The 25250-nt window shown below is 48.3% G+C and overlaps 1 protein-coding gene and 1 non-coding gene across 4 annotated transcripts in view; both read left to right on the plus strand.

Moving 5' to 3' along the window:
* The window catches only part of ANKRD27 (ankyrin repeat domain 27), an 80561-nt gene that overhangs the window by 52713 nt on the left and 2598 nt on the right, over positions 1–25250 (plus strand). For all 3 annotated transcript variants that reach the window (XM_050771976.1, XM_050771975.1, XM_050771977.1), the window contains 11 exons: positions 816–1013; positions 3895–3954; positions 4067–4186; positions 7084–7128; positions 8939–9061; positions 16893–17090; positions 18697–18816; positions 20271–20432; positions 22510–22621; positions 24550–24628; positions 24823–24895. In XM_050771976.1, the coding sequence (XP_050627933.1) occupies positions 816–1013; positions 3895–3954; positions 4067–4186; positions 7084–7128; positions 8939–9061; positions 16893–17090; positions 18697–18816; positions 20271–20432; positions 22510–22621; positions 24550–24628; positions 24823–24895 (1290 nt within the window). The remainder of the gene's footprint in view (positions 1–815; positions 1014–3894; positions 3955–4066; positions 4187–7083; positions 7129–8938; positions 9062–16892; positions 17091–18696; positions 18817–20270; positions 20433–22509; positions 22622–24549; positions 24629–24822; positions 24896–25250) is intronic.
* On the plus strand, positions 16244–16376 carry LOC126943663 (small nucleolar RNA SNORA68). Its single transcript, XR_007721803.1, has one exon. It is a non-coding gene; the product is annotated as a small nucleolar RNA SNORA68 (small nucleolar RNA).

Consider the following 25250-nt stretch of genomic DNA (forward strand, 5'->3'; position numbering starts at 1 on the left):
CAAGAGTTACTGAAGGCTAGTCCCATAAGCACCTTCTGGACAGCATGTTCCAAAATGCCATACTCCCAGAAGAAACTCAGCGCTCAGCATAAACCGCATTGTATAAAACAATTGAGGCCCAGTATGAGCCACCTAATGAATTAGGGAACTTTGGGAACACTCCCCACATCCAGGCACCCATAGAATGTTTCAGGCCAACAGGCAGTCTTGCAAGCAGGCTTCTCAGTGGTTAGCAGTCTTGCAAGCAGGCTTCTCAGTGGTTAGCAGTCTCAGGCCTGCTGTAGTAACTCTGTTCTATACATGGAGATATCACAGTTTTTGCAGCCACTTCTTACTGATTGGCAGTTTCATCCTTTTGCAAGCATGAGGTGTCCTGGCTGAGCGCGGTGGCTCACGTCTATAATTCCAGCACTACGGGAGGCCGAGATGGGAGGATTGCTTGAGCCCACGAGTTTGAGGCCTGCCTGGGCAACAGAGCGAGACCCTGTCTCTACAAAATAAGCAATAAAAAATCCAGGCATGCTGGTGCATGCTTGTAGTCCCAGCTGCTCAGGAGGCTGAGGCGGGAGGATCGCTTAAGCCCAGGAGTTCAGGGCCGCAGTGAGCTATTACTGCACCACTGCACTGCAGCCTGGATGACAGAGAGAGATCCTGTCTCAAAAAAAAAAAGAATGAGGTGTCCTGATCAGATACTGTGACACCTCTGAGTTCTGTCTATTACCGCGCATTTGCTTGGTGAGGAGGCCGAGGAGAGCACAGACCTTGTCGAGGCTTGGTACGTCCATGAGCGATGCTCTTTCCCCATCTCTTTGCAGTGTGTGAAGGCTCTGGTCTACTACGACGTGGAGTCGTGCAGGCTTGACATTGGCAACGAGAAAGGAGACACCCCTCTACACATTGCTGCCCGCTGGGGCTACCAAGGCGTCATAGAGACATTGCTGCAGAACGGAGCATCCACCGAGATCCAGAACAGACTAAAGGAGACGCCCCTCAAGTGTGCGTTAAACTCAAAGGTAGCTCTTCCCGTCTCTGAGCGGCGAGATGACTTTGAAAGAAGATCGACGTCCGTCGCTTAGGTCTTGGCCTCGTAGACAAATGATGCATTAGTGCCTGAGGGCAGAACTTGGCTTGCACCCTTTCTGCTGCGTGTGGGACTTGATCGTTAATGGGTTTTACTGATGGATACTATTTTTGGTTTGAGTGGGCACTTTTCTCACGGTTGTTCCAGGAGCTGCTGCAGGCAGAGCTTGTTCTAGTGCTGAGTGCTATTGATTTATTGGCAAATGGAGTGGGTCGAAAGGAGGGTCCCCAGAGGCAGGAACTGGGGAGGGAGCAAGATGTGTTGGAACTCTGTTTTCCTGGTGCTTCACCTTCAAAGCCTGGAATCTTTATTCTGACCCGGCTAGTTCTGGACATCATTGAGTATGGTTTCTTTCCTACATAATTTGTTAATGAACTCACTTTTTTCTGGTAGTAATTTCTGGAGACATAGTTCGGGGAGCGTGTTGTGAAGCGCTCACCTCTCGCGCATCAGCGGGGACCGGGGGTGGCTCACCGTGGCTCACAGAGGCCAGTTGTCTGCACTCTCGTCTCTCGGCAGCAGAGCTGGTGAATGGCGTTGTAAGGCAGGCATGTGGCAGACTGACCGGGGGAAGCACAGGTCCCTGTGAAATGGAGACCCCAGCTTGGGGGTCCCCTGAGGGATTCTGTTCCAATCCAGGTCTCTAGGGGAGCCCCCTTTGTACAGGCCTGACTTTCTACCTTTTTACAAAAACACTTAATTTTTTGTTGTTTTGAGATGGAGTCTCGCTCTGTCGCCCAGGCTGGAGCGCAGTGGCTCCCTGCAACCTCGGCTCACTGCAACCTCCACCTCCCAGGTTCTAGCGATTCTCCCGCCTCAGCCTCCCAAGTAGCTGGGATGACAGGTGCCTGCCACCATGCCTGGTTAATTCTTTGTATTTTTAGTAGAGACAAGGTTTCACCGTGTTGGCTAGGCTGGTCTCGAACTCCTGACCTCAGGTGATCCACCCACCTCGGCCTCCCAAAGTGCTGGGATTACAGGCGTGAGCCATTGCACTCAGCCCCAAAATATACGATTTTATAAAAGTAATAGAGATGAGATCTTAGTGTGTTGCCCAGGCTTGCCCAGGCTTGTCTTGAATTCCTGGCCTCAAGTGATCCTCTCGACTCCACCTCCCAAGGTGCTGGCATTACAGGCATGAGCCACTGCGCCTGGCCAGCTTTTGTCTTTTGATGTTTTACTGGCTCCCTTTTATAATTTCCAGCTCTTCTGGGTCGTTCTTTCAGTTTGTTCACATCTTATTCTGGGAGTAGCACAGTTTGAATTTGTTTTTATTTTTGTTTTCTCGAAACCTCTTTATTGAGGCATGATTGGCATACAAAAAGCTGTATATAGTCAGTGTGTACAACTTGATAAGTTTAGAGATAAGTGGACATCCGTGACACTGTCACCACCATCTATGCCATAAACATATCCATCACCTCCAAAAGTTTACTTCTGTTCTCTTTTTTTTTTTTTTTGAGACAAGGTTTGGCTGTATTGCCCAAAATGGAGTACAGTGGTACGATCTCAGCTTACTGCAACCTCTACCTCCTGGGCTTAAGCCATCCTCCCACCTCAACTCTCAAGTAGCTGGGACTACAGGCATGCGCCACCACACCTGGCTAATTTTTGGATTTTTTATACAGATGGAGTTTCACCGTGTTGGCAAGGCTGGTCTCAAACTCCTGTCTTCAAGTGATCTGCCCGCCTTGGCCTCCTAAAGTGCTGGGATTACAGTTGTGAGCCACCGCCCCTGGGCCTTCATCTTTCTTTTTTATTTTTATTTTATTTTATTTTTTTGAGACAGAGTCTCACTCTGTCACTCAGGCTGGAGTGCAGTGGCATGATCTTGGGTCACTGCAACCTCCGCCTCCCGGGTTCAAGCGATTCTCCTGCCTCAGCCGCCCTTGTAACCGGAAGGTACAGGTGTGCGTCACCATGCCCAGCTACTTTTTTTTTTTAGTATTTTTAGTAGAGACGGGGTTTCATCATGTTGGCCAGGCTGGTCTTGAACGGCTGACCTCAAGTGATCTGCCCGCCCCGGCCTCCCAAAGTGCTGGGATGACAGATGTGGACCATCTCGCCATCTCGCCCAGCTTCCCTCTTTTTTTTTTTTTTTTTTTTTTAAATTATGTTTTTGGTGTGTGGTAGGGACACAGTGTAAGATCTACAGTAAAGCACCGTTTGTGAAGGGTTAGATCCCTGCTTCTGGCTTCAGGGGCCTCGTCTGTACCCCTGAATACCTTTCTGCAAAGGTCGCAGCTTTCTGACAGGCAGAACTGAGTGGGCTGAGCAGTGCCACCACGGCCTGGGCTACTGCGACGCCTTGGGAGGAGGGTTCTACTGCTGTGGTATTTGTTTACCAGAGGCCCTTCCAGAGGGAGATCTGCAGAGGAAAGGAGAGGCCGCCTTCTCGGCTTGGCTCTGAGCTGCTCCTGCTTGAGACCTGTGGGTGCTGGAGGAAAGGCCACACCTCCTGCCTGTGGACAGACAGGCCTGGGGGCTGGATGCAGTCACCTGTCAGGCTCCGTGCGGGTCTGGCTTCTCTTACCCTTCAGTCCATGCATGGGAAGCCCTGAGTCCTCCCACGGGGCAGGAGGAGCCGTGATGGGAGGAAGCGCCGACTTTGGTGTGATCCTATGTAAATTGCCGCCTGCTCTGGGTCTCGGTTTCTCTGGCCATCCAAGGATGTGGCTGGGCCACATGACCTAAGGCTCGCTGCACTGACATTCTGAGGAGCTAGGCCAGCAGTGGGGCATGTGGGTGATGGGGCTCTGCTGAGACGACCTCCATCTCATTGGGTACTGTTGGCATCCCCGTTGTCCCCCTAGATTCTATCTATAATGGAAGCCCATCACCTGTCCTTCGAGAGGAGGCAGAAGGCATCCGAGGTAAGTCAGCTGGGCGGAGCGAGTTGGTTACCTCGGAGACCAAGGGCTCCTTCTCTGGTCCTCACATGACCCTGTGCCCTGTCTTCTCTCTCGTCGGGCTCCCTGGCTACAGGCCCCCGTGCAGTCCCCGCAGCGCTCCGTGGACTCCATCAGCCAAGAGTCCTCCACTTCCAGCTTCTCCTCCATGTCAGCCGGCTCAAGGCAGGAGGAGACCAAGAAGGACTACAGAGAGGTGAGGCTTCCAGAGGGAGGACGGGGACGGGGAGGCCTTGGCGGCCCCAGGCAGTGGCGTTCAGCTGAAGAGCCATGGCCTGATGAGGGCTCCCCCCTCAGCCTGCTCGCCTGTGCTGGGGCCGCTGCTGCTCTGTGGTGGCTGAGGTTGGTGCCTTCGAGCTAGGCCCAGCGGCATCTCGCAGTGCTGTGCACTTAGGCGTGCGCTTCCGTGGGCTGGTCCCTGAGCAGCAATTAGTGTGGTAGAGAGTGTTTGTGTATTAGAGAGAGGATAGGCTAAGAAAAATACAAGTCAGGTCATGTAGAGGTCCACTGATTTCAGATCATTTTATTTTATTTTATTTTATTATTTTTTTTTTTTTATTTTTTTGAGATGGAGTCTTGCTCTGTCACCCAGGCTGGAGTGCAGTGGCCGGATCTCAGCTCACTGCAAGCTCCGCCTCCCGAGTTTACGCCATTCTCCTGCCTCAGCCTCCGGAGTAGCTGGGACTACAGGCGCCCGCCACCTCGCCCGGCTAGTTTTTTGTATTTTTTAGTAGAGACGGGGTTTCACTGGGTTAGCCAGGATGGTCTCGATCTCCTGACCTCGTGATCCGCCCGTCTCGGCCTCCCAAAGTGCTGGGATTACAGGCTTGAGCCACCGCGCCCGGCCAAGATCATTTTATTTTTATTTTTATTTTTTTGAGATAGAGTCTCGCTCTGTCTCCCAGGCTGGAGTGCAGTGGTGCGATCTCGGCTCACTGCCACCTCTACTTCCAAGGTTCAAGCAATTCTCCTGCCTCAGCCTCCCAAGTAGCTGGGATTACAGGGGTGTGCCACCATACCCAGCTAATTTTTTTGTAGTTTTAGTAGAGATGGGGTTTCACCATGTTGGCCAGGCTGATCTTAAACTCCTGACCTCAGGTCTCCCAAAGTGTTGGGTTTACAGGTGTGAGCTGCTGCGCCTGGCCTGTTTTTATTTTTCATTTTTATTTTTACTTTTTTGAGATAGAGTCTTGCTCTGTCGCCCAGGCTGGAGTGTAGTGGCACGATCTTGGCTCACTGCGACCTCCACTTACTGGGTTCAAGCAATTCTCCTGCCGCAGCTTCCCAAGTAGCTGGGATTACAGGTGCCTGCCACCATGTCCAGCTAATTTTTTTGTATTTTTAGTAGAGAGAGGGTTTCACCACGTTGGCCAGGCTGATTTTGGACTCCTGACCTCAAGTGATCTGCCCACCTGGGCCTCCCAAAGTGCAGGGATTATAGGCATGAGCCACCGTGCCCAGTCTGATTTCAGATCATTTTGGAAAGTGTCTGCATAGCATTCTCTGCCTTCCATCCCCGCTCTACAGGCACCTCTGTTGAGAACCTAATGTCGTTGTTCCTGAGTTCTTGCAAAGTTCACGTAGGCATTCACACACATGTCCACCTTGCAGTTTGCAGAAGTTCATTGATGGCCTTTGTTTTTCTTTTTCTTTTTTCCACTTAAGTTACTTTAGAGTTTGTTCAGTGTCAGCACAATAGATTTGCCTCATTCTTTTCTTTTTTTGCGACCTAATCTTGCTCTATCACCCAGGCTAGAGTGCGGTGGTGTGATTTTGGCTCACTGCACCCTCCACCTCCCGGGTTCAAGCAATTCTCGGGTCTCAGTCTCCTGAGTAGCAGGGATTACAGGCACCCGCCACCATGCCTGGCTAATTTTTGTTTTTTGTTTTTTTTTTTTTTTTTTTTAGTAGAGATGGGATTTCACCATGCTGGCCAAGTTGGTCACGAACTCCTGACCTCAGGTGATCCGCCCACCTCAGCCTCCCAAAGTGCTGGGATTACAGGCGTGAGCCACCGCACCTGGCTAGTTCTGCCTCATTCTTTAGCTGAGAAGTGGACTGTTGAATGGATGTACCACCTTTGATGGCCCCCGCCATGGGTGCTGAACCCTCATGGACCCTACCATAGTGTCCCACTACCCGCAAGCCGTGACATGCTCTTGGAGGACCGAGTAAGCTTAGCTCCATGCAGAACCACAGCAGAGAAAGCCACGAGACATGGTCCAAAGTCTAACGGAGACCTGAAGTTGTCCCTGGGAGGGGTGTCCACCCTCATGGTGCCCAGCTAGCAGATATTGAGAGCTGAGTTCAGTATTTCTTTCTTCTTTTTTTTTGAGACAGGGTCTCACTGTGTCACCCAGGCTGGAGTGCAGTGGTACAGTCATAGCTCCCTGCAACCTCAGACTCCTAGGGATAGCCTCCAAAGTGCTGGGATTACAGGCTGAGCCACTGCACTTAGCTAAGTGTATTTTTCTGAATCATAGAGGTGGCTGGCGTCTTAGGAAGGACTTGTTCTCCAAGGTGACCATGGCCTCACCTTTCCACGTGGATAAAGTTACAGTTTATATTCCCTAAATGGCAGTGGGTTCTGTGCACACCAGCAACTTCCTAGGATACCCTCTCTGAGCAGTTTTAGGGACACGTTTACAAGATACTAAATCAGCTGGGCATGGTGGCTCATGCCTGTAATCCCAGCACTTTGGGAGGCCGAGATGGGCGGATCACCTGAGGTTGGGAGTTCGAGACCAGCCTGGCCAACATGGAGAAACCCTGTCTCTACTAAAAATACAAAAAAAAATTAGCTGGGCATGGTGGCGAGCACCTGTAATCCCAGCTACTAGGGAGGCTGAGGCGGGAGAATCGCTTGAACCTGGGAGGCAGAGGTTGTGGTGAACCAAGATGGCACCGTTGCACTCCAGCCTGAGCAGTAAGAGCGAAACTCCATCTTAAAAAAAAAAAAAAAAAAAAAAGATACTAAGTCAGACATTAAAACTCTACAAATCAAGCCAATAGGTTTTCAGAATGTTTATATTATTTTTATTATTATTTTATTACTGAAATCATTTTTCTAACATTCTTGTTCCTTTTATTAAGGTAGAAAAACTTTTAAGAGCAGTTGCTGATGGAGATCTAGAAATGGTGAGTTTTTAGAAGTGCCTTTTCTTTTATTTTTATTTTTTAGAGACAGGGTCTTCTTCTGTCACCCAGGCTGGAATGCAGTGGCGTGATCATGGCTCACTGCAGCCTTGAACTCCTGGACTCAAGCGATCCTTTTGCCCCAGCCTCTTGAATAGCTGGATACACAGTTGTGCGTGGCCATGCCTGGCTAATCATAAACAAATTTTTTGTAGAGATAGGGTCTCGCTATATTGCCCAGCCTGATCTTGAACTCTGGGCCTCAAGGGATTCTCCTGCCTTAGCCTCCCAAAGTGCTTGGATTACACGTGTGAGCCACCATGCCCAGCTTTAGAAGTGCTTTTTATTATAAAAAGCTTGTTCTAGCTTAAAACAGCCACCCATCTGTGTTTCTTGTCTCCAGTTCAGTTTTGGGCCACGTGGACCCTCTGATTTTGTGCAGAGGGCGGTATGTTTAATGCATATTTGGTAATGGCAATGTTATATTTTCCCGACAAGTAATGAGGCGGATGAACATACAGGCACATAGCAAACGTGGGCCCTGCCTTTCAGACGTCCGTATTCCAGGAGTGTGGTGAGACGTTGCCAAGACCTGAGACCATGTCCGGGGCACAGAGTGTGGGCTCAGAGCCCAGGCCCACTAGCCAGTGTGCAAGGGGGGCAGCTCGGTTTTAAGAGAGGGCAGTGTTTTGGGGAGAGGAGGAAATAGAGAGGCGAGGGCAGAGCCCAGTGGTGTTTGTGAGGCTCTGCAGAAGCTGTGGTCGGCTGGGACTCCTGGGCCGCGGGAGGGGGCCTGAGGCTTGGGGCTCCGAGGAGTCATAAGCAGGTGTCTGGATAAGCTGGGGCTGCCGGCCCTGGGCTGGCACCTGGAGAGAATGTTGTGGCTTGAAGGGAAGGCGTCTGTCCTATCATTAGGCACATCTGACAGTGAAATGAGTGGACAGTGGAGATAGCCTTCCTTAGATTCTGAGGGACAGGTTTCCCTCACTTGCCTTTGGCCCCTTGAAAGGACTGTGTCTTCCACTTTTTTGTTGTTGTTTTTTTGAGACAGAGTCTTGCTCTGTCATCCAGGAGTGCAGTGGCATGATCTCAGCTCACTGCAACCTCCACCTCCTGGGTTCAAGCAATTCTCCTGCTTCAGCCTCCTGAAAAGGTGGGACTACAGGCATGCACCACCACACCCGGCTAATTTTTGTATTTTTAGCAGAGACGGGGTTTCACCGTGTTGGCCAGGCTGGGCTTGAACTCCTGACCTCAGGTGATCTGCCCGCTTAGGCCTCTCAAAGTGCTGTGATTACAGGCATGAGCCACCATGCCTGGCTGTATCTTCCACTTTTAATGGAGGAGGGAGTGAGGTGCTTACTAAATGCCCTAGGACCAGGGTGGGTTTATTTTTTTTGAGACTGTCTTGCTCTGTTGCCCAGGCTGGAGTGCTGTGGTGTAATCATGGCTCACTGTAGCCTTGAACTCCTGGGCTCAGGCGATTCTCCGGCCACTGCTTCCCAGAATGCTGGGATTACATGTATAAGCCACTGCGCCCAGCCCTAGGATAGAGTTTTAAACCCATCACCCTGAGGCAGCACCGGTCTGCCTGCCCGTTTTTATGATAGAAGAAAAGAATCTCTGACATAAGTTGTGAAGTGGAAGGACTGAGGAAGGCTTCACGAGGGAGCAGAAGCCGGTTATAAATGGCTGTGGGGTTGGGGAAGGAAGTGTGAGCCCTGATTGGGAACGGTTGACGGTGTGTGTTTAAGATACTGTGCAGCGACGACGCTGAGGATGTGTTCCTGTTTCCCTTACTCTCCATCACCAGGTGCGTTACCTGTTGGAGTGGACAGAGGAGGACCTGGAGGATGCGGAGGACACTGTCAGTGCAGCAGACCTCGAATTCTGCCACCCCTTGTGCCAGTGCCCCAAGTGTGCCCCAGCTCAGAAGGTTCGGCTTTGTTTCTATTGGTGGAGGTCAGGGAATGTAGGCAATTTTTTTTTTTTTTTTTTTTTTTTTTGAGACAGGGTCTTGTTCTGTCACCCAGGCTGGAGTGCAGTGGTACAGTCATGGCCCACTGCAACCTCAATCGCCTGGGCTCAAGTGATCCTCCCACCTCAGTCTCCTGACAAGCTTGGACCACAGGCCTGCACCACTACACTTGGCTAATTCGTTTCTTTTTGTAGAGACCCGGCCTTTCTGTGTTGCCCAGGCTGGTCTCGACCTCCCAGGCTCAAGCGATCCTCCTGCCTCAGCCTCCCAAGGTGCTGGGATTACAGATGTGAGCCACTGCTCCTGGCCAGCAAATTCTTCCTTTTTCCCTCAGGAAAGTTCTCTGTTTCTCAGCCAGATAAGTACTGTACTGCGTGGCTGTGAATAAGTATTCCCCAAGATATGGTGGGACTCATTAGCCCAGGGCGGCTGCCCGCTTCCTGCGCAGCAGGTGAGTGAGCAGGGATGTGTCCCCGTGATGAGCATTTTGGCTGCTATCTGGGCCCCTGAGTCCCGTGGCAGGAGCTTATGAACAGATGCTCGAGGGTCTCCTTTCAGGTACGTAAAGCCCTCCAGGGAAGCTGCACGCATGTTCTGCTGCTGCTTTTACTCGGGTGAGTTCAGTCTTCGTGGGGACTCTCTCCCAAGTGCAGAGGAATCCCCAAACCCTCTCCCAGCTTCCCCCAGGGGTAACATCCTTGCAAAACTATGGTGCAGAATCACAGCCAGGATATCGACATTGATGCAATCTGTGGACCTTAGTTCAGATTTCCTCAGTTCTACTTGTTCTCTGTGTGTGTGTGTGTGTGTGTGTGTGTGTGTGTGTGTGTGTATTAAGTTCTGTACAGTTGTGCTACTCAGTGTGTGTGTGTGTGTGTGTGTATTTAGTTCTGTACAGTTGTGCTACATGTGTAGGTTTATGTATCCACCATCACATTCAAGATATTTTCTGTGACAGAAGATACTTTTTTATACTCATTGTTCTTTTTTTTTTTTTCCCCAAGATGGAGTCTTGCTCTGTTGCTCTGTTGCCCAGGCTGGAGTGCAATGGGGCAATCTCGGCTCATTGCAACCTCTGCCTCCCAGGTTCAAGCCATTCTCCTGCCTCAGCCTCCCGAGTTGCTGGGCCTACAGCACCCACCACCACACCCGCCTAATTTTTGTATTTTTAGTAGAGACGGGGTATCGCCATCTTGGCCAGGCTGGTGTCAAACTCCTGACCTCAAGTGATCCACCCACCTCAGCCTCCCAAAGTACTGGGATTACAGGTGTGAGCCACCGCACCCGGCCTCCTTGTTCTTTTACAGCCTCTTATTCTTGTTTTGTAATGTCCCCAAAAGACACAACACTAAACTGCTTTATATCTGTGATTAAATTAAAACCCACCCCGCCATTCTTTTCTAGCCAGTGTTTTAGAATTGGTTTTTAAATCCTTTATTGAAGTATAATTCACAGACAGTAAAGTCTATGTATTTATACAATTTGGTGAACTTTTACAGATGTAAAACCTGTGAAGCCATCACCCCCATCAAGACACAACACGTCTCCGTCACCTGCAAGCACATTTCTCTCACCACAAGACCAATCACTCAAGCTGCCCTCTGACAGCCACACCCACCTCTCTACCTGCCACACCCACCCCACCATCCCCAACCCCTGGCAACCACTCACCTGTTCTCCGTTTCTCTGATCCTGTCACTTCAAAAACGTTACATGAATGTAATCACACAGTATACGTATGACCTTTTGGGATTGACTTTGTTCGCTCCGTTTGATTCCACGTTGTTGCATAGAATCAGGTCTGTTTCTCCGTCGCGGGATGGCATTCCATTTGTTTAATGGTGGCATATACTCACTGTGGAATGTCCAAGGACACGTATTTTGTTCCTGGTTTGGGGAATGTTATCAATAAAACTGCCATGAACAAACATTCGAGTAGACGTTTCGGTAAGAACACAAGTTTTCATTTTTCTAGGATAAATGCCTGAGAGTGCAATTGCGGAGTCACGTGGTAATTGCATGGTAATTCCATGGTTCGTTTTTATAAGGAACTGACAGTCTTTTCCCAAGCAGGCTGTATGGTTTTACATGCCCACCAGTGATGTGGTTTCTCTTCATCCTCCCCAGCCTTGGGCGTGGTCATTGTTCTCTGTTTCAGCCATTCAGATAGGTGTGTAGTACTATCTCAATGTGGCTTTAATTTGCATTTCTCTAATGGCTGATGCTGTTGAACAGCTTTTCATGTGCTTATTTGCCATCTGTATATGTTCTTCAGTGAAATGTCTGTTAATGTGTTTTGCCCGTTTTCTCATTGGTTTGTTTTTGGCTTTATTGTTGAATTTTGAGAGTTCTTTATATATTCTAGATATGTGGATATTTGTCAGATACGTGGTTTGCAGACATTTCCTTTCAGTGTGTGGCTTGTCTATAATCTCACATGGGCTTTCACAGAGAAAAAGGTTTTTCTACATCTAGTTTGTCAGTATTTCCTTTTATAGATTATACTTTTGGTATCAAGTCTGATAATTCTTTGCCTTGCTCTAGATTTCCAACTTTTTCCTGTTTTTTTTTTTTTTTTAAGTTATACTTTTATATTTTATAGTTAAGTCCGTGATCCAATTTGTGTTAATTTTTACTCAAATTGTGAGATTTAGGTTGAGGTTCTTCTTTTTTTTTCTTGCCTACAAATGTCCACTTGCTCCAGCACCATTTGTTGAAAAGCCCCTCCTTCCTCCCGTGACTTGCCCGTGCACCTCGGTTGGCTATAGATTGTGTGGATCGATTTCTGGGTTCTCTGTTCTGCTACATTGATCTATGGGCCCATCCTACCAGTACCGTGCTGTCTTGATGACTGTAGCTATGTAGTAAGCCTCAGTGCTGGATTAAATGATTCTTCCTAATTTATTCTTCTTTGCCAGGAATGTTTCGGCTATTCTGTGGCTTATGCCTTTCCATGTAAATTTTATTTATTTATTTATTTACCTACTTACTTACTCACTCTTACAATACCCAGACTGGTCTGAGCCATATCAATTTTAGAATTAGCTTTTGTATGTCTACAAAATACCTTGCTCAGATTTTGACAGGAATTACATTAAACCTACAGATGAACTGGGGAGAAATAACATCATCTGACTCAACGTATGTTGAGTCTTCATGAACGTGGTATATCTCTCCAAGTATTTACGCCTTCTTTGACTTATTTCATCAACATTTTGTGATTTTTTTTTTCAGCATACAGATCCTGCCTGTGTCATGTTAAGTGTAAACCTCAGTATTTAATATTCTTTCAAGCAGTTGGAAATGGTGTTGCATACATAGCATGCATTCATGTGTTAGCTATCTAATTATAGATGTGTATGTCCCATACTAAGAGAATTAGGCTGGGCTCAGTGTCATACTCCTGTAACCCCAACACTTTGGGAGGCCACCCTGGAGGATCACTTGAGGCCTGGAGTTTGAGACCAGCCTGGCCAACAGAGTAAGACCCTGTCTCTAAAAAACTAAAAATATAAAATATAAAATAAAAAAGAAAATGAATTTGGCCGGGCACAGTGGCTCACACCTGTAATATTAGCACTTTGGGAGGCCGAGGCCAAGGCGGGTAGATCACCTGAGGTCAGGAGTTTGAGACCAGCCTGACCAACATGGAGAAACCCCATCTCTATTAAAAATACAAAATTAGCTGGCTCTGGTGGCACATGCCTGTCATCCCAGCTACTCGGGAGGCTGGGGCAGGAGAATCATTTGAACCCAGGAGGTGGAGGTTGCGGTGAGCCGAGATCATGCCATTGCACTCCAACCTGGGCAACAAGAGTGAAACTCCATCTCAAAAAAAAAAAAAAAGGGATTTGACTTTACAAAATAGATAGAGCGGTGTTAGCCTTTATATTGTAGGATAATTTTACCATTTCTAAAAAGAACTTCAGCATGGGCGACTCTTGAGGATATTGAAAATGACTGAAGTTTTCCCTCACACGTTTTTCAGCTGTGAGGTAACATGTACATTGGGGGTGTGCGCCTTTTGACCTGGCCCCCTGCCTCTGGATGCACATGATCCAGAACACAGTTTCCCCAACGTGGGCGGCTATGAAAATGCAGGATAAGAAAGGCAGATGGGGCCGGGCGCGGTGGCTCAAGCCTGTGATCCCTGCACTTTGGGAGGGCCCCGCATCACGAGGTTTGGGGCGAACACGGTGAAACCCCGTCTCGGCCGGGGCGATGGCCGAGGCGGGGGATCACAAGGTCAGGAGATCGAGACCACAGTGAAACCCCGTCTCTACGCCGGCGGATCACGAGGTCAGGAGATCGAGACCATCCTGGCGAACACGGTGAAACCCCGTCTCTACTAAAAAATACAAAAAACTAGCTGGGCGAGGTGGTGGGCGCCTGTAGTCCCAGCTACTCAGGAGGCTGAGGCAGGAGAATGGCGTAAACCCGGGAGGCGGAGCTTGCAGTGAGCTGAGATCCAGCCACTGCACCCCCACCTGGGCAACAGAGCAAGACTCTGTCTCAAAAAAAAAAAAAGGCAGATGGTGTTCCCTGACATCTGGTGGGAAGTGACAAAGCCCCCGGACTCTCAGTGCCTGTGTGTGGCGAGGGGAGCTTGCTGCGTCTCTGCCGCTGCTGTTTTTGCTATTTTGCCCATCCCTGTTTTCCCACTTTAATTACACAGTAAAGTACTGTAAACTTGAAGTCTTAGGCTCCCTGCACTTCTAAAACCTCTTATCCTCCTTTTGTAATTTCTCAAAAAGACACAACACTGTACTGCTTCATGTCTGTGATTAAATGAAAATCTTCTAGCCCAGTGGTGTTCTTTTTTTTTTTTTTTTAATTTTAATTTTTAGAGATGGGATTTCACTCTGTCACCCAGGCTGGAGTGCAGTGGCACAATCATAGCTCACTAACAGCCTGGGACACCTGGGCTCAAGTGATCCTCCTGCCCCAGTCTCCTGGAGTGCTGGGATTACAGGCATGAGCCTCTGCACCAGGCCTGCAGTAAAAAATTACATTTTTTTTTTTTAAGACGGAGTCTCCCTCTGTCGCCCAGGCTGGAGTGCAGTGGCGCGATCTCAGCTCACTGCAACCTCTGCCTCTTGGGTTCAAGCAATTCTCCTGCCTCAGCCTCCCGAGTAGCTGGGATTACAGGCGCCCGCCACCACACTTGGCTAATTTTTGTATTTTTAGTAGAGACAGGGTTTTGCCATGTTGGCCAGGCTGGTCTCAAACTTCTGACCTCAAGTGATCCACCTGCCTTGGCCTCCCAAAGTGCTGGGATTATAGGCATGAGCCACTGCTCCTGGCCTAAACTTTTTTTTTTTTTTTTTTTTTTTTTTTGAGAGACAGTCTTGATCTGTCACCAAGGCTGGAGTGCAGTGGTACAATCATAGCTCACTGAAGCCTCAAACTCCTGGGCCCAAGGGATCCTTTTGCCTCAGCCTCCTGAATGGTTGGGACTACAGGCACGCACCACCATGCTGGGCTATTTTATTTATTTTTGAGACGGAGACTGGAGTGCAGTGGTGCGATCTTGGCTCACTGCAACATCTGCCTCCTGGATTCAAGCAATTCTCCTGCCTCAGCTTCCTGAGTAGCTGGGACTACAGGCGCATGCTACTATGCCCAGCTAATTTTTGTAGTTTTAGTAGAGACGGGTTTCACCATGTTGGCCGGGATGGTCTCGATTTCTTGACCTCATGATCCGCCCGCCTTGGCCTCCCAAAAGTACTGGGATTACAGGCGTAAGCTACCTCGCCGGCCTGATTTTTTATTTTTGTAGAGACGGGGTCTTGGCTGTGTTGTCCAGGCTGGTTTCAAACTCCTGGGCCCAAGCCATCCTCCTGCCTCACCCTCCCAAAGTGCTGGGATTATAGACGTGAGCCACCACACCCGGCCTCCAGTGGTGTTTTAGAATTTGTTTTTAAATCTTTTATTGAAATATAATTATATACATTATAAATTATATAATTTATATTTACATAAAGCACATGTATTTAAAATATACAATTTGGCAAGTTTTACAGATATATAAACCCGCGAAACCATCACCACCTCAAGATGCACAACGTTTCCCTCAGTTGCAAGAGTTTCCTGTGAGACTTTGCCGTCCTCCCCCCGAAACCCCCGTGCCCCCATCGCCTCTCCCAGGCAACCCCTGACCTGCTTTTCATCATCATGGATTAGTTAACACTTTCTAGAATCATGGATTAGTTAACACTTTCTAGAATCTTTTGTAAGTGGAATCGTAACGCATGTCCGTTTTGTGGCTGGCTTCTTTGACTCAGGATATTTCTGAGACCCATGATGGATCAGGAGTTCATTGCTGGGTAGTAGTTGATTGGGTGGACACACCAGAATTTCTTGTTTCATTCACCCGTTGATGGACATCTGAGTAGTTTTCCTGCTTCTGGGTTTGTAAATAACGCCATTATGAACATTTGTGTACGGGCCTTTGTGCTGGGTAAACACCCGGAGTATAATTGCTGGATTATATAGTAAGGATATGTTTAACCTCATAAGAAACTGCCAATTTTCTGGAGTGGCTGAAGTAGTTTCTGTTCCCTCCGGCAGGGTGTAAGTATTCCACTTGCTCCACATTCCTGCCAACATTTGGTATTTTGACTTTTTTTTTTTTCTCCCGGAGATGGAGTCTCGCTCTGTTACCCAGCCTGCAGTGCAGTGGTGCAATCTTGGCTCACTGCAACCTTCTCCTTCTGGGTTCAAGCGATTCTACAGCCTCAGTGCACACCTGTAATGTAGCTGGGATTACAGGCAGGGGCCACCACACCCGGCTAATTTTTGTATTTTTGATAGAGATGGGGTTTTACCATGTTGGCCAGGCTGGTCTAGAACTCCTGACCTCAGGTGATCCTCCCACCTCAGCCTCCCAAAGTGTTGGGATTACCGGCGTGAGCCACCGTGCCCAGCCTTGACTTTTTAACTTGAGCCATTCTGATAAATATGCAGGGTATTTCATTTTGCATGTGTGTGTGTGTGTGCACGTGTGTGTTTTCTAGCTTCTTTCTTTTTGATTTTTGAGATATAATTTACATATAGTAAAATTCAGCCTTTAATTTAGCATACGGTTTTTTTTTTTTTTTTTAAAGAGGTAACATTTTTAATCATCAAAAAGTAAAATTACTCTCACCTAAAGCCAAGAATCATTGTTTCTTGTAGCGGTGGTTTAAACAGAGTTATAAACAGCAAGTGAATCTCGTCGCCTTTGCGGGGCTGTGGCCATGCCCCTCAAAGTGAATTTAGAGGCTCTACAGCCCTAGTGAAAAAAAAAAGTGAAATTAGCCAGGCACAGTGGCATACACCTGTAGTCTCAGCACTTTGAGAGGCTGAGGTGGGAGGACCACTTGAGCCTGGGAGTTCAAGACCAGCCTGGACCACATCGCAAGACCCCGTCTCTAAAAAAAAAAAAAAAATGAACTCGGCACAATGGCTTGTGCCTGTGGACCTAGCTACTTGGGAGGCTGAGGCAGGAGGATCACTTAAGCCCAGGAGGTGGAGGCTGCAGTGAGCTGTGATGGTGCCACTGCATTCCAGCCTGGGCACCAGAGTGAGACCCTGTCTCAAAAAAAAAAAAAAAAAAAAAAAAAAAAAAAAAGGAAGTTGTTCTTTGGCATGCCTGCCACGTAGTTCCAAAGGAATTGGAATCCATCCTGGATCCCACCATGATCCCGCATTGTGCGTGGGAGCTGTGGGGGGCACATGGCGCCAATCACTCCGGCCGAGTTTCTTCAGTACTGATGATGTTTCTGTTTCCATCTTCTCTGCTTCCCAGAGGCTGGCGAAGGTTCCTGCCAGCGGGCTTGGTGTCAACGTGACCAGCCAGGACGGCTCCTCCCCGCTGCATGTCGCCGCCCTGCACGGCCGGGTGGACCTCATCCCCCTCCTGCTGAAGCACGGGGCCAACGCGGGTGCCAGGAATGCAGACCAAGCTGTTCCGCTCCACCTGGCCTGCCAGCAGGGCCACTTTCAGGTTCGGGCTCTGTGTCGCGGGCAGTGGAGCAGGGTGTCCGCTTTGGGCACCTTAGTGGGAATGCTGCAGGGGTTTGGTGGCTGCCCCAGAGGACGCTGCTCCCCCGAGCCCGGAGATTCTGAGGTACACAGGGTAGGGCCACTCAGCCTCAGGGCACAGAACCCTGGTGCTCCCTGGGGGTGGAGCCAGTCCCTGCCCCACTGCCACGCCCATGTGGGTGGTACCGAGGTTGTCATTCTGTTCTGCTCCCAGCAGGATCTGGCTCTTGAGCTTGTGTGGCGGCCACCGAGGGCTGTCCCCATGGTCATCTTACCACCTTTATACACTGACAGCGCTTGCTCTGGGCCCAACAGTTGAGCACTTCATAAAGAATAATCAAGGCCCCATAGAGGGGCTCAAGGGAGAATTTTGGAGTGATTAACTTTTTGAAAGTCCTGTTTTTCTTTGCTTTTTTTTTTTTTTTTTTTTTTGGAGACAGGGTCTTGCTGTCTCCCAGGCTGGAGTGCAGTGCTGCAGTCTTGGCTGACACTGCAGCCTCAACCTCCTGGGCTCAAACAATCCTCCCATCTCAGCCTCCCAAGTAGCTGGCATGCGCCCACGACACCCAGATGATTTTTTATTTTTTTGTGGAGATGGGGTTTCACCATGTTGTCCCGACTGGTGTTGAACTCCTGGACTCAAGCAATCCTCCTACGTTGGTGTCCCAAAGTGCTGGGATTACAGGTGTGAGCCACAGCACCGGGCCCTGCTTTTCTTTAAGGAAAACTGTCTATATTTTTTCATTTTCCTGTATCAGTTCTACTGTTAACTTTTTAAAGACAGAAGCCATAGTTCAGGTTTTGCATCTCTCTCACCAACACCTAGCATAGAGCTTCAGGCATCACTTTCCTAATCTGTAAAACTGGAGTGGCGATTGCAGCTCTCCCTGGGGTAGAAAGGATAGAGAGGTGTAGTGAGATCACCGTCGGCCAGCACATCGGGTGAAGTGAGACCACCGTCACCCCGCAGTTCACCCACACAGAGCAGCCCCACGGCAGACGGTAGCCCTCCCCTCTTCACCTGGTCCCTTTTCTCCTGGAGGGTCTAAAGTCTTCTCAATAATCTCAGAGATGGCTGGGTGTGGTGGCTCATGCCTGTAATCGCAGCACTTTGGGAGGCCGAGGCGGGTGGATCACTTGAGGTCAGGAGTTCGAGGCCAGCCCCTGCCAACATGGCGAAACCCCATCTCTACTGAAAATACAGAAAATTAGCCAGGTGTGGCGGCAGGTGCCTGTAGTCCCAGCTGCTCAGGAGGCTGAGGCACGGGAATCGGTTGAACCTGGGAGGTGGAGGCTGCAGTGAGCTGAGATCATGCCACTGCACTCCAGCCTGGGCGACAGAGCGAGACTCTGTCTAAAAAAATAAGAAAGAAAAACCAAAAACAACAAAAAATTTAATAAGCTCAGAGACAAATCAAAAGAAGATCAAATTTGAGGATTTCTCTCTAGAAATTTTGTTTTCTTATTTTCTTTTTTTCTTTTTCTTTTTATTTTTTTTCGTAATTTTTCTCCGGCAGGAAATGACAGAAATTTTGATTAAGTTTGCACGTTTTTCTTCTCTGGCCCAGGTGGTGAAGTGTCTGTTAGATTCGAATGCAAAACCCAATAAGAAGGACCTCAGTGGAAACACGCCCCTCATTTATGCCTGCTCCGGTGGCCATCACGAGGTTGCTGCTCTGCTTCTACAGGTGAGGACCCCTCCCTGCCCCCTGGTCGACACACCTGCACCAGTTAACAGGGTGCCTCCACCCAGCAACCCCTGCAGTGCACTGGGGATGGAGAGGCCGGGCCGTTCGTCAGCCCCAGGCCTCTGGGGAGAGGAGCGGGGCGAGTGCCTTGCCACGCGGGGTTCTCCAATGGGAACGGATGGTGCCTCAGCATCCGGGATGCAGTCTCATGGGCTCCAACGCTGCTTTTGCCAAAGGTTTGGGTCTCAACTCACTGGCTGGGAATGTGTCGTGCTGTTACCTGAGCACGGGCTGAGTGGCCGCCTCTGTCCCTGCTGCTCTTTTTCCGTCCTGATAAGGGTTATGCGAATGGATTAAAATTTCCTAAAGAAGTAGGGAAAAACCAATTTGTCCATGACTCTGCTACTCAAGGGAAACTCATTTTGGTGAACTTTTAAAAATTGTGTATAGCTTCAGTGTTGTTTTCTTTTCTTTTCTTTTCTTTTGTTTGAGACAAGTTCTTGCTCTGTGGCCCAGGCTGGAATGCAGTGGCACCCTCACGGCTCACTGTAAGCCTCAGTCTCCCAGGCCCAGGCGATCCTCCTGCCTCAACCTCCCAGGTAACTGGGACTACAGGTATGCACCACTGCACCTGGCTAATTTTTGCTGTTTGTTTTTAGTGGAGATGGGTCTCACTTTGTTGCCCAGGCTGGTCTCAAACTCCTGAGCTCAAATGATGCTCCTGCCTTGGCATCCTAAAGTGCTGGACTATGGGTGTAAGCCACGGTGCCTCGCCAAGTATTGTTTTCTTTTCTTTTTTGCCAAGGTGGAGTCTCACTCTGTCACCCAGGCTGGAGTGCAGTGGCGCAGTCTCGGCTCACTGCAACCTCTGCCTCCGAGGTTCAAGCAATTATTCTGTTTCAACCTCCCAAATAGCTGGGACTACAGGTGCCCACCACAATGCCCGGCTAATTTTTTTTTTTGTTTTTTTGGTTTCTTTTTTGTAGAGATGAGGTTTCACTATGTTGGTCAGGCTGGTCTTGAACTCCTGACCTCAGGTGATCCACCTGCCTCGGCCTCCCAAAGTGCTGGGATTACAGGCGTGAGCCGCCGTGCCTGGCCCCAAGTATTGTTTTCCGTTTTACTGTTATTTAATGTAGAAACTTGTTTATTCGAACTTTGATTTTTAATGGTTACATAACTATGGATATACCATGGTGATTTTTTTTTAAACTTGTTTCTGCTTTGTACATTTAAGTGGCTTCTGTTTTCTCTGCTATTAGAATAAATGCTACAGAACTCTTTGTCTATAAATCTTTTTTTCTCAGTACTACCTTTCCCCCGCAAATTTTAAGAAAACTTTCAGACATAAGAAAAGTTGAATGTGTTTTATAGCGAATACCTGTATGCCCACAGCCCTATTCCATGCTGACGTTTCGTAGCGTTCCTTTTGATCGTGTGGTTTCTCTTTCCAGCATGGGGCCTCCATTAACGCTTCTAACAATAAGGGCAACACAGCACTGCACGAGGCTGTGATTGAAAAGCACGTCTTCGTAGTAGAGCTGCTTCTGCTCCACGGAGCGTCAGCTCAGGTGCTGAACAAGCGGCAGCGCACGGCTGTAGACTGTGCCGAACAGGTAGGCCGAGAGCGTCGAAGAGCCGAGGGAATCCCGAGCTGCTCACAGCTCCCTCTGGATCCCTTGTGTTTAAGCTGGATCTGAAATAGCAACAGCTGGCCCTTGGCATCGCTGGGTTGGGCATAGTTGGTGTGCCAGAAGTCTGCAGCGTGGGTGGATGACTGGTCCTCGGTCCCCTGGTCAGAGGTGGCGCTCTGGGAACCAGGAATCATTCTTTCACAGGTGGTTTTCAAAGGCCTGAGTGGAGGGGCTCCCCCCAGCCAGCAGTAGGGCCGCGGTCCGGTAGTTATGTAGAGTTAGGCACTCCAGGGGAAGGAGCAAGTCGTGATGTTCTGGTCTCACCATCCTCGCAGTGTGAACACAGCTGTTGTCTTAGCAGCACGATGGAGGAGGTTTGTTTAGTTGGTGGATTTAAAACTCCATGAGGCCACGCACAATGGCTCATGCCTGTAATCCCAGCACTTTGGGAGGCCAAGGAAGGAGGATCACTTGAGCGCAGGAGCTCATGACCAGTCTGGGCAACATAGGGAGACCCCATCTCTACAAAAAAATCAAAAAATTAGCTGAGCATAGTGGTGTGCCTGTGGTCCCAGCTACTCAGGAGGCTCAGGTGGGAGGATCGCTTGAGCCCAGGAGGTCAAGGCTGTAGTGAGCGGAGATTGTGCCCCTGCACTCCGGCCTGGGTGACAGAGACCGTGTCTCAGAAAAATGAACGTAGAAGTCCTTCAGTCCTGTAGGAATCGTGATTATTGGTGTACTGCCTTCTCCAGTGCTGTGGGTGCTTGCGTGGAGAGCAATGGGGAAGGGTCCTTCTCCCCTGGCGGGCGGCAGCTCTTTCTATTCCTGTTTTCCTGCTGAGTCTTTCTTTTGTTTTCCACTCAAGAGAGACAGCGAGTTGGCTGTTAAGTGACACAACTGAGAAGCTAATATCACCATCAATCAATCCACTCCGTGGATAGGCTCCTTATAGTAATTTTTTGTTTCTTAAGACAGAGTCTTGCTCTGTTGTGGCATGATCTTGGCTCACTGCAACCTCTGCCTCCTGGGTTCAAGCAATTCTCTTGCCTCGGCCTCCTGAGTAGCTGGGATGACAGGCATGTGCCACCACGCCTGGCTACATTTTTTTTTGTGTTTTTTGTAGAGACGGGTTTCACCATGTTGCTCAGGCTGGTCTCGAACACCTGACCTCAACTGATCCACCTCCCCTGGCCTCCCGAAGTGCTGGGATTACAGATGTGAGCCGCTGTGCCTGGCCTCCTTATATTAATTTTCAGTGACAGAATTGAAATATTTTAAACTCTCAGTTTAGTACTTTCTTAAATGATTATGTTGATTTTTTTTGGTTTTTAAAAATTTTTAATTTTATTATTATTGTTTTTTGAGACAGGATCTCTGTTGCCCAGGCTGGAGTATAATGGTGCAATCTTGGCTTACCGCAGCCTCCCAAGTAGCTGCGACTATAGGCATGTGCCACCATGCCCAGCTAATTTTTTTTTAATAGAGACAGGGTTTTGCCATGTTGGCCAGGCTGGTCTCGACTGCCTGGGCTCAAGCAATCCACCCACCTCGGCCTCTCAGAGTGCTGAGATTACGGGTGTGAGCCATCGCGCATGGCCTATTACTATTCTTAAATAGAGACAGGGTCTTGCTGTGTTGCCCAGGCTAGTCTTGAACTCCTGGGCTCAAGTGATCCTCCCACCTTGGTCTCCCAAAGTAGTGGGATTGCACGCATGAGCCACCGTGCCGTTAATTAATGTGTTTCAATGAGTACTTACTGTATGGGGGGCCCTCAGCAGCCTCATGATAAGCATATGATAGTAGATCAACTTACTGTGTTTGAGCTGGTTGCATGGAGTGGTTGGATCCCCAGCATGGAGGCCACGGAGAGGGCAGAGCCGGGCTCTCCACGCAGGCCTCCTTTTACCACTGGGCTTTATGGCCTCCAAGCTCCGTTTGTAATTATTTCTGAGCTTTTTCTGCCCAGCCACACTAATACTGACATTTAGATCAAAAACAAATCATAGCCTATTAAAAAAGAATAAAAACATTACTGTTCCTTTTCCCTTTCAAATTGCAGAATTCAAAAATAATGGAATTGCTTCAGGTGGTACCAAGCTGTGTTGCCTCATTAGACGATGTGGCCGAAACTGACCGCAGGGAGTATGTTACTGTTAAGATCAGGAAAAAATGTAAGAGTTTACATTCTTTCTGTCATGCTCAACCTGGGTATATTTAGACATTCATGAGCAGTTGCTGGTGTTCATTTAATTGTGTATGTAAAATGTAATTATAATCGTGCCTGGAGGGGATACAGGCACCAAAGAAATGGTTACCTCCCAATTTGTCAGACTATGGGTAATCTTTTTTTGCTGTTAGTTTTCTGGTTGATGGTAATGATGTTTCTTGAGGAAATAAACTGTCAATGCTACCTTGAAGGTTCAGGCGTCCCCCTGTGGAGATGGGGAACAGTCTCCCAGGGAGTTTCTTTCATGCCTCATGTTCCAAAGTCAGGTGTTCTGGGAATTTCCTGGACATCCAGGGTGAATGTTACCTTTCAATATTTTTTTTTTTTTGAGACGGAATGTCGCTCTGTTGCCCAGGCTCGAGTGCAGTGGCGTGATCTCGGCTCACTGCAAGCTCCTCCTCCCGGGTTCACGCCATTCTCCTGCCTCAGCCTTCTGAGTAGCTGGGACTACAGGTGCCTGCCACCTCGCCCAGCTAATTTTGTTTTTGTATTTTTAGTAGAGACGGAGTTTCACCGTGTTAGCCAGTATGGTCTCGATCTCCTGATCTGGTGATCTGCCCACCTCGGCCTCCCAAAGTGCTGGGATTACAGGTGTGAGCCACAAAGATTTTTTATTTAGTTTTTTTGAGACAGAGTCTCACTCTGTCACCCAGGCTGGAGTGCAGTCGTGCAGTCTCGGCTCACTGCAACCTCTGCCTCCTGGGTTCAAGCGATTCCCCTGCCTCAGCCTCCCAAGTAGCTGGGATTACAGGCATGTGCCACCATTCCTGGCTAATCGTATTTTTAGTAGAGATGGGATTTCACCATGTTGGCCAGGCTGGTCTCGAACTCCTGACCTCAAGTGATCTGCCCGCCTCAGCCTCCCAAAGTGCTGAAGTTACAGGCATGAGCCACCACACCTGGCCTCAAGGTTTTTTTTTTTTTTAAGTTTGTACGTGTGCAGAAGTTGATTATAATTAGAACAGCAATTGCCAAACAGCAGTGGGACTGAAGTATTTTCTTCTTTTTAAAAAGTTTAGAAGGGGTCCTTGTTCTTTTTTTTTTAATTTACAGTATGAAATATTATCCAGTGAGGTATGCAATAATGCAATACAATAATATGGATAAACCCATTCACATATCTGGATAGCCCTGAGACTGTCTCACCATAATTGGCTGTGGCTGGGAGAGTTAAGGGAGTTAAGGATTTAGTTTTCTGTTTCATGGGGGTTCTCATAATACAGGCTGACTACCCCCCATCTCAAATGCTTGGGACCAGCAGCGTTTTGGGTTTTGGAATATTTGCATTATATTCATTGGTTGAGGATCCAAATCAGGAAATCAGATTCTTCTGAGCATCATGTCAAAGAGTTCAAAATGTTTCGGATTTTGTAGCTTTTTTTTTGAGATGGAGTCTTGCTGTGTTGCCCAGGCTGGAGTGTAGTGATGCAATCTCGGCTCACTGTAACCTCTGCCTCCTGGGTTCAAGTGATTCTCCTGCCTCAGCCTCCTCAGTAGCTGGGATTATAGGTGTGCGCCACCATGCCTAGCTAAGTTTTTGTATTTTTGGTAGAGATGGGGTTTCTCCATGTTGCCCAAGCTGGTCTTGAACTCCTGACCTCAAGTGATATGCCCACCTCGGCCTCCCAAACTCCTGGGATTACAGGCATGAGCCACTGCACCCGGCCTGTAGCGTTTTAGGCTTTAGATTTTTGAATTGGAGATACTCAGCCTGTTATAAATAGGTACTAGCCGTGTTTCTTTAAGCAAATTCAGTGTTTCATTTTCTAAATTTTGTAAACCTGAGAATAGAAAGATTGTGTCTATGCTGTAATTTTAAAATAATTTTACACTGTTTTCGAAGTTTTTAGATGTTTATCTTTTTATCTACAGGGAACTCAAAACTGTATGATCTACCAGATGAACCTTTTACAAGACAGTTTTACTTTGTCCACTCAGCCGGTCAGTTTAAGTAAGTATGAAAATCAAGTTCATTTCTGTGCTTTTGCCCCTAGTTTACTCCAAGCTGCACGTAAGGTGCTTCAGTTGTAATTGGTTATGGACAAATCTGCACCTAATAATGTCGAAAATGCTGCCACCTTGTGGCCAACCAGAGTGTTTCATGCCACTGTGCAAATATTTATTTTAGTTTATTTTGGGTTTTAGGGGAAAGACTTCAAGGGAGATTATGGCAAGAGATAGAAGTGTCCCTAATTTAACCGAAGGTTCTTTGCATCAGGTAAGTTATTAAACACTGGCTTTTAACCATATTTTCTAAAGCCTGGCTTTGTCAAAAGTAATCTGTGGTTAACATACGTCTCCTTGAACATCATCTTCATTATTCCCTGCGCTGTATGAGCTAGCAACAGTTAAAACTGGAATTATTTCATGGGACAGTGTAGAGTACAGGTTTCACTGATTGTTATATTTCAAAGTACATTTCTGAGCAGAGGAGTGGAAAGTGTTACATGTGTGGGGAACCACAGGTCTTGGTGCTTATAGGAGATGAACCATCCCAAATTTCACTATGGTTTTAATCACCAAAGAAAACGACAGTTTATATATAGATGGGTAAACAATGTCTCCAAGTATGG

Source organism: Macaca thibetana, chromosome 19 (assembly GCF_024542745.1).
Source record: "Macaca thibetana thibetana isolate TM-01 chromosome 19, ASM2454274v1, whole genome shotgun sequence".
NCBI lineage: Eukaryota > Metazoa > Chordata > Mammalia > Primates > Cercopithecidae > Macaca > Macaca thibetana.